The 8,936-nt window shown below is 37.1% G+C and overlaps 1 protein-coding gene across 1 annotated transcript in view; it reads right to left on the bottom strand.

The window, feature by feature from the left end:
• Positions 1-6,103: 6,103 nt before the first annotated feature.
• LOC121309039 (ras-responsive element-binding protein 1-like) overlaps positions 6,104-8,936 on the bottom strand; it is a 67,477-nt gene continuing 64,644 nt past the window's right edge. The window contains exons 10-12 of the mRNA XM_041241890.1: positions 8,234-8,398; positions 6,839-7,591; positions 6,104-6,447 (exon numbers count right to left, since the gene is read on the bottom strand). Of these exons, the coding sequence (XP_041097824.1) occupies positions 6,104-6,447; positions 6,839-7,591; positions 8,234-8,398 (1,262 nt within the window). The remainder of the gene's footprint in view (positions 6,448-6,838; positions 7,592-8,233; positions 8,399-8,936) is intronic.

Raw genomic sequence — 8,936 nt, 5'->3', positions numbered from 1 at the left:
ATTTTCTGTTGCAGCTGATTTGGTGAGACAACAAAGTGCTGCTTTTGAAAATGAGCCTACTTCAGGTAGATGTAATGAGTTCCTCTACTTTAAGAACAAAAAATGGTAGGACCTTAGTCTCCAGCAGTTATCTTTTACACTTGATTACATACAATCTTAAAATTGAGTTATTTAATCCAATCTCTCTTCAGGACCTGAAGTTGGATGTTAAAATAATCTGCATCCTCGATTACATTCCAACTAAGATGTTGGTACACTTTCTCTGACATTGGCTGAGTTAAACATTTCTTTTCTTTCAAGATGGACACTGAACCTTTGATCAAAAACTGATTTCAAGCCTGTCGTTTGTGGCCAAAGTTCTTTGACTTTCTTGATGTTGGTAAGTTGCATGAAAAGTTCCAGTCAGTACTGAAACAGCACTGATCAGAGTAGTTAACTACATATTGGTAGCCTCTGATTCAGGATCTCCATCATTCCTTGTTCATTTAGACCTGAGTGCTGCTTTTGGTAGTGTGGATCATTGTTCTCCTTCACTATCCAAAGACCGTAGACTTTTCTTTTGCTATCTTGAACTTGTTCTCTTCATATTTTCAAACAGGAAACTGTTTGCTTCATTAGAGGGGTTCAGTATCATCCCTTGGGTCCCCTGCGGTTCCCTAGTTCTAGTTTGGCTTTGGGCAGTATTATTGAGCACCATGGAGTGAACTCATTTATGCTGACGATTCTCAGTTAGTTGTCTGTCAAACCAGATTCCTCTTTGGATGTGGCTGTGCTGTTTGTTCATCTTTCTGACATAAAAAATGGATGTTTCTGGGCTCCTGTCATCAGCGTAAGAATATACATTTTCCAGGCTTTATCGTTGGTTGTTTTGCTCTAGAACCCAAATCCGAAATGCAGAACTTGATATAATTTTTGATGCTGGGATATCTTTTGAGGCTCATTTCAAAATAAGTTTCCTTTTTTAATCTTAGTAATATAGCCAAGCTCAGGTTCTATCTATCCTTGTTGGAGGCTGAGAGTCTTATCCTGTCTTCTAAGATTGATTATACTATGTAACACAATTTTTGTTCCTGGCTCCTGGGTTGTTCCTAATTGCTTATGCCTCAAAAGTATAGAAAATGGCTATTATTCCCCACAAACTTTGCTTTTGTGACCAGGACAGTGATATTTCAAAATATCACTATTTCCAATGGGAGAACGGGCAAATGTGTGTCTTTTCGTTCACATAAAGTCAGAAAAAAACAACATATGAATCCAAATTAACATGTATTTATACTAAAGTAATACAAAAATGACTACAAAAGATTTAGAAGTGAGTAGTTTTTTGAGATTTACGATTCTACTGTATTTACAAAGTTTGTGGAGAATAATAGCCATTTTCTATACTTTTGAGGCATAAGCAATTAGGAAATAACACTTACTACCCAGGAACAAAAAAAAAAAAATTGTTACACGTGTTATTGCAATGTGCTCTTTCTGGCCTACCCGAAAAAGATTTCTCATGTTCAGATTGTCCAGAATTACACTTTGAGTGTCAAAGAAGTCTAAACTTGCTAAACTGTAGGGCTGTAATGGAGGGTACGTTTTGACCTTCGAATGTTTAGAACACATTACTGAAGTTCGAACCTTTTGTGGTACTAATTTGCATCATTTACTGGTGCTGTCACCATGTTATTTGTTTATTTGATTGAAAATCCTATTTTACAGGTAATGCGTACAAATGGAATAAAACACTCACATGTATCTAATGATGTATAGAACAGTAATCTTGTTTTTATCATTTAAATAAAGACACGTTTTCCACGTAATTTGGTGCTGATTGCAGTATATACTAGCGAGCTTGCATTACAGCAGCTCCATATAGAGTTGCTACAATAACAATTTGGTAGTCGATTTTAATACAACTTTTATTTATGTAAGAAGCATTATACAAATCAAAAGGTCCCGTTTTTGCAGGCGAGTGACCTTTTAATGTGTGACTTATAATATTCACGCATTGTCAGATAAGGGGGGGGGAGAAGTGTAAATGAACCGTCGAAGGTTTAAAACCACCTTTTGAATTCCTGGCTAGCGAATGAACCTTCTACACACCCCTACTAAATTGTTATCTCCATACATCCCTGGCCATACACTGCACTCACAATATGCCAGTTTGCTGCAACTTCCTCTGTTTAAAATGCAAACCAGGGGTGAAAGGACATCTCCTTACCCCAAGCCTTTGAAATTCCTTACCGCAGTTGGTCAGACAAGCAGTCTGTTCCTGTTTTTAAATCTTGTGTAGAAACATCTTTTTGGAAAGGCATTTCCTAGTACACTGCCATAAAGTTATGATAGCTGAATAACTAATGTTTCATGATAAACTTTATATTTGATTTGTATTTGCGCTACTATGAATGTGCTCAGTGCAATGTTGTACATCTCTAATGGTCATTTTTATACAGGACTAAAATATGTTGGTGACTATTAAACATACCATATACCTTTTGAGGCAGATTAAGAACAAATATGACAGGATAAACTAAACAATGCAGATAAAAAATAAGCAGACTTTATAAGGTACAAAACATTCCTTTCATGAAGATCTTTGCTTTAACCAGCTGTGATGGTGAAAACAAATGAAGCTCAGAGAGGAGTGCATTGTATTGTAGGGGAACCAGGTTCATTACTGTGCAGGCATTGAGAACATTAGCAGTGGTTCTGTAGAATCGCCCATTAGATCAAAAGCTTGATTCACTGCTATAGTAACATGTACCCTTACTTCTCACATTATGAAACCTGGTTGTATCATTTCAACACTGCATGCATGAACAATCTGCATTTATTACAGGCTATTTAGCTTAATTAAATGCACAGTAAACAGATCTTCCATATCATATAATCAAATAAGGATATAGATTACACAGTAAGGGGGGGGGGGGGGGAGATATGGATTTATTATAGTTTTGTTTTTTAAAATAACTTACCATCTGTCTTGGTGTCAGACAAACACGTGGGCAAATGTGAATTGATTTAAAAGCCATTTACCTACTCAGCGTCCTGGGTAAAAGTAGACAACACACTGTGAACATGTTTTCAGCTATTGGAAAAAGACCCAAAAGTCCATGCAAATGTTGTGTGTACCCCAACCCTTCGATAAGTTGACTTTTCTGTCTGGCTAACTTCCATCTTGTATTGTCATAATGTCTAGAAGAAATACTACCACAGCTTTTCAAACTTAAAACTTTTATGTGTATCCCTGAAGTGAACATTATTTGGCCTGTATCCAAACTTTTCACAACAAATTATGCAAATTCCACTTTGGAACATTGTGTTATTTTATAAATAGTTGAAACATGCAATCCAGTTTTCTTAATTAAGCACAATTATGGATCATATTCAGATAACCAACTCCTGATTTATTTAAATAACCCATTTTGAACAATGAATTCAAATGTTATATTCATTAAAAACTCATATGCTTTGTAATGTGTATAAGATCTCTGTATTCACATCAACTGTCTACTGAAAAGAAAATGCAATACGCACTGCATTTAAGAGAGTTACCAAGAATATGCAGCATAATACATTTGACCCTTCATTTTGCATCAGAGCCATTACAAGTAGTTCCCTCATTAGGATGTCGATGTATACAGTGATGAAGAAAATTAGGAGACACAACACAAGCCAAATAAGCACCATTACTTAATATACCTTTATTGTTTATATGGTTTGATACTGATAACATTTCTGAATCTTTAGTACTGTACAATTTAATACAAAGGAAAGTAAATTACCAGCAGAGAGCATGTGCTCTCTTCACGTGGCAATCTGATATGCATGTAGCAGCAGTGAGAGTTCCCTTTACACAAATACGGATTCTAAACTTCAGTGATTTCACGGCAATTCATTGGTTACACAATCATCAAACTGATACCTTCTTGAGTAGAGAAAAGCAACAAGCCTCTTTCGAACTGTTAAAACGCAGTACAGTGAAGTGAAACAGCCACTTCCAAGTAACCAATCAATACCAAAGGTTTTGTTTTGCTTTTGTTTCACAGTCAAGTGCTTAATGTAGTGATTTAATTATTTCCATTTGCAACTCGGTGAGGTGGGGGGGGGGGGTTTAAAAAGGAACGTTTTTGAATATGCATACTGTAAAGCCCTGAGAGTAAATAAACAAAAGGGAGAAACAAACAGAATTAGGTTAACATGCAAAACTATCTAAGGTTCACCCATAGTTTAACAAAGGATACATTTCACAGTTTTTTTTCTTTATATATATTTGAGAAAACAAAATACATTTCTCAGCCAATCTAATAATAATGGCAACATTGTGAGAAGACCACATGACCTACAAATATAGATAAAGGTGTAAATAAAGCTTCAAATCAACAGTGATTATTGCTAGCATGAGCCCAAGTTTGAGACAGGGAGTCTCTTTATCCACGTCATCATTTGCTGTAATTTGTAAAATATATTTTGCAGCATGTACTTGATTAATGGCATCTCCCCAGATTATTGGGCATGTAAATTTGGGAACATATTAAAATACATATGTGTAATACATGTACCCATCTCTTGATTAACATAGTTAATTTTATAAGGAAGATATAATCACATTTTTTATTTTATTTATTTGTTTTATTTTGGTTGGTGCCAGATTTAGAACAATGAGTCTAAATTTTGTTGGAATTATTGCCGTGGGTCTATGAAAATAAGGGTTTTCCTAAATGTTAACCTTTGAGCCTTGTTTCTTTTAGAAAGAAAAAAAAAATCACACCCAGCCTATTTTCTTACATTAATTAATAACACTACAAAGGCAATGCACAGTAGAGAGACATTTTTCAAGTACCAAACATAAACCCTTGGGTATAGTGTTCCTCCATGCTTTTTAAACAGAGCAAGATCCTGCTTACAGATTGTAAGCCTCGCAGAATCGGTAATAAGGCTTTTTAAACAAACAAAAAATATTGGAAGACTTAACTGTCCTCTCACATCCAGCCACGAGGTCAGCTCTACTTGAACAGATTCTGTTCATAAAGATCTTTTGTGGCACCTTCCAACATGTCTGCCGAAAATCCCCTCCTTCAAAGCTACCTTCAACAAACTGCATCTTTAGACATCTGACCACCTGCTTGCAAATCCATAAGCCACTGGCCATTGAACCCAAAAACCCACCCAACCAACATAGTTTTTGTATATATATATAAAAAAAAGTTTGTCAGTGAAGTAGAAATACATGGTAGATAAAGGCTAGGTTTTTTCAATGACACAACAGGCAAATATTGCCAACTTTTCTCTGGTAACAGAGAATCCAAATTCTTACATGAAAAAACACATTAAAAAAGAACAGCTAGGCTGTGAATTGTAGATATTATATTATTAGGGTTTCATTTTAAAACAACATCCCACCCCAACCCATTCAGTATATCAAGAGTCCATGAAAAAACCCTCTTTAGCAAAAGGATTTCAATACTGAGATATCCCCTTCCCTCCCATATACCTTTGTTTTTATTTGTTTTCCAGTTATGTGCAGTCATATTCAAGCCTTATTTTGGAGCTCCAGACCAAACGGGTCTGTTTTTTTAGCTTGTGCATCGAATTCTTCTCTAATCTTTTATATATATATATATATATATATATATATATATATATATATATATATATATATATATATATATATATATATATATATATATATTTTTTTTTTTTTTTTTAAAAAGTCCATTTAGTGTGTGTTATCCATGACATTTAGTAACAGAATTACGATCATTTCTTTAAGAAAATTTTATAAATTTTATTTAAAAAAAAATGATATTCTGAATATTTAACTTTATAGAAAGATCTAGAAAAGTAGTAAGGCACTCCAAACAGAATATAGTCCATAGCATTTGACATGACATTTATGGCACTGTGTATCTACTCTTATTGCCAGCTGCACCAGAAATAAACAGTGCTTTCTGCATATTCACACAAGTATTTCACTCAGTCTACTTCCAAAAGCTGTGGTGCAGGCTCATTGGATGGAAGGGTGTGACTGATAGGGGGCTTATTGTGCATGTCCAGCAGATCTTGAATGAAGTTGCTTGGTGTCTCGGTGGCAGGCTTGGTTGCAGCCTCACGTTCACACTGAGGCAAACGGGGCCCCAACAACGGGGTAAAGTGGGGGAGGAGGGGAGGGGGAGGGGAGGGGAACGTCTAAGGATTTCTCGGCCCAAGGAGGTGAAGGCTGGCTGGCAGTGGCTGTGGCGGTGGCAGTTGGTGGCTCATCTAGGGTAGTAATGCTGGTGATGATCTCGCACTCGTTCTCAGAAGGTGGGCTGGTGCCACTGTGTGCCGACTCGCTTTCGCTGCCGGCCCCCTCCTCTTCACTCCCGCGCATCTTCTGATGGATGCGCTGGTGTCGCACCAGGCTGTGCTTCAGAGTGAAAGTGCGCTCGCACGTCTGGCATCTGTAGGGTCTCTCACCTTGAACAACAATGAAAGACCAGTCAGCAGCTAGAGTGACAAGCTCAGCACACAGGGCATGCTGTTTTGTCCCTATTGTTACTTGTGTAATAAGTACTGGAATCTTTTCAGACTGGGAGCATCTCTATTGGCTATCTAGCTTGACCTATATAGTGTTTTATGTTCTGCTTCAAACTCACTAAAAGAAAAACAGGAAAATGGTCACTTTTCATTACGACTGCATAACAACTTTCATATTTTTTTTAGAAGTATAATTTCAACTGATTTGTTATTAAAGTAATTTCCGTTAACATGTTATGAAAAAAATGAAATGTTTCCACAAAATAAAATAAAGTATTCTATTGATGCAACTGTATATTTTTGAAATTTGATGTTTTTATATTTTCTTTACCTGTATGAGACCTCATGTGTCGTGTCAGATCCTGCAGGGACCAAAACCGCTTGTTACATACATTGCAGATTTTCTTCCTCTTGTCTGCCTTTGTTCCTCTGGCCCTGCTTGTCTTTGGTTCCTTCTGGTTGCTGCTATCTTCATCGCTCTTAGCGTCATTTGCTTTCTCTGCCGGCGACTCATCCTCCGACGCACTCTCCGCACAGCTGACGTTCTCCTCGCTTTCCCGTTCAGCTCCCGAGGTGCTTTCCTTTATTCTTTCCAGGCTCTCAGCCTCCTTCTCCCTGAATGTATCTGTCTCCTGAGCCACGTTGTCTGTAGCAGCCTCAGCAGACTTCCTGTTTTTTTTTCTCCCACTCCTGCTTTTGCCCTGGCCATCAGCTGAGTGCACTTTCTCATGGCGGGTCAGTGTAGCAGCAAATTTGAAGCTCTTTCCACAGCTGCCACATGTGTGTTTTGTGTCATCTTGGGAGCCACAGCTACCACTCTGATCTCCTTCAGACAGCTTGAAGTCAATGAATTTGCTTGCAAAATTCAGGTCCAGGCTTTTGTTGCTTTGGGTGTCATCTTCCTGGTCCTCTGTCTGGGGGCTGGGCTCGGTCTCCATTTCATCAGGCTCTTGCTCTTCAACAGCAATGTCCTTCGGCTCATCCTTTTTCTCTGAACTTTCTTGCAGACACTTTTCAGGCTCCTTTCCACAAGTGGTCAGATTGAGTGCACCTCCTGATGTCAATTCTGGTTCTGAATGACTCTCTGAAACAACATGATAAGATTAATCAAAGCTTTTATACGAATTATACGCACTGCACATTAGAGCCTCACTACCCGACCCAAGCTCGACAATAAGTTTTGGGTATAGTTTGTATATTATAGTTTGGGCTCGGGTCAGTGGGTTATCAGTGAGTTGATTATGACATTTTAAAATTGATTGTTTTTTTTTCTCTGTGTGCAAGTGCTTCCTAAAACCTACTAACTGCTTCCTTTTTTGCCATCAAAAAAAAAAAAAAAAAATCTAATGTCTAATTCACTCCACTAGAGGGCAGCATATACCGACATAATAGAATATGTCAACATGCTTGTGGAATATTGCTTGTATACACAGGGACAACAATTGCATAAACATACCCATTTTTTACTTGGTTGAAAACCTCATTATTTTTAGGATCTAATATTTAAACATTTGTGGAATCTCAAAAAATGTAAATACATTTTACATTTAAGGGAAGATTTACTGTTTTTTTCTAAAATTAATGTATTTTTATACAGTCCTTCAAAAAACATTGATATCTTGAAACTTCTCTTCTACTCAGGGAGGTGATTTCATGCAAACAGTAAAATTTACCTGCTTACCATGTGCTTTTGGTATTAATGGTAGGTTTTTAAAGTGTTATTTACCCGCACTTTCCTCTGATCCTTCATCATCAACTTTAGATTTGGGAGTTAAACCATTTCTTCTCAACGAGTGATTGGCAACTCCATGTTTACGCAACAGGTGGCGCTCACAGTTAGATTTGGTGGAAAAATAGGCATCACACTTTGGACAGGGGTAGGGCTTCTGACCTAAAGAACAAGAAAATTAACAGATTATACATTTATCCACTGTCCAAAGTTACATAAAACACACAAAAAAAGTAATATGCAATTTCTTCAAAGGTACTCTTTTGTGACCCTGAGAAAAATACTATTGGATTTGTCTTCAGGCCTCAGAAATTACGGCACTTCACATTTACCCTGTGAGGGTCTCAGTTTCACAAGTAAAAAGGAAATACATAAATACTTGATAGAGAAATTACAATGATGGATAAATGAATCACTGATTGTGCCCAAAGGTAACATTTGGTATGGATACTATGAGCAGCATGGGAATGATGTGAACGTTTACCTTACACGACCCTATGTGGTTAGCTATTGTGTAGTAGATAGACCCTCTCACGTGTCTGAGAACGGCCCCTAAACACAGCTACAAAGTTCAGCTTTTGAGTTGCTGTGTACTTTGAACACTGCAGATAATGTATCAGTGTAACAGGCCTTTCTTTGGTTAATTATTTATGATAATTACTGCTTAGACAGAGGAATCTGGTAACATTTAGTTCTTAAC

Source organism: Polyodon spathula, chromosome 3, assembly GCF_017654505.1.
Source record: "Polyodon spathula isolate WHYD16114869_AA chromosome 3, ASM1765450v1, whole genome shotgun sequence".
In the NCBI taxonomy this organism is placed as follows: Eukaryota; Metazoa; Chordata; class Actinopteri; order Acipenseriformes; family Polyodontidae; genus Polyodon; species Polyodon spathula.
This window is presented reverse-complemented; position numbering and strand designations above follow the sequence as displayed.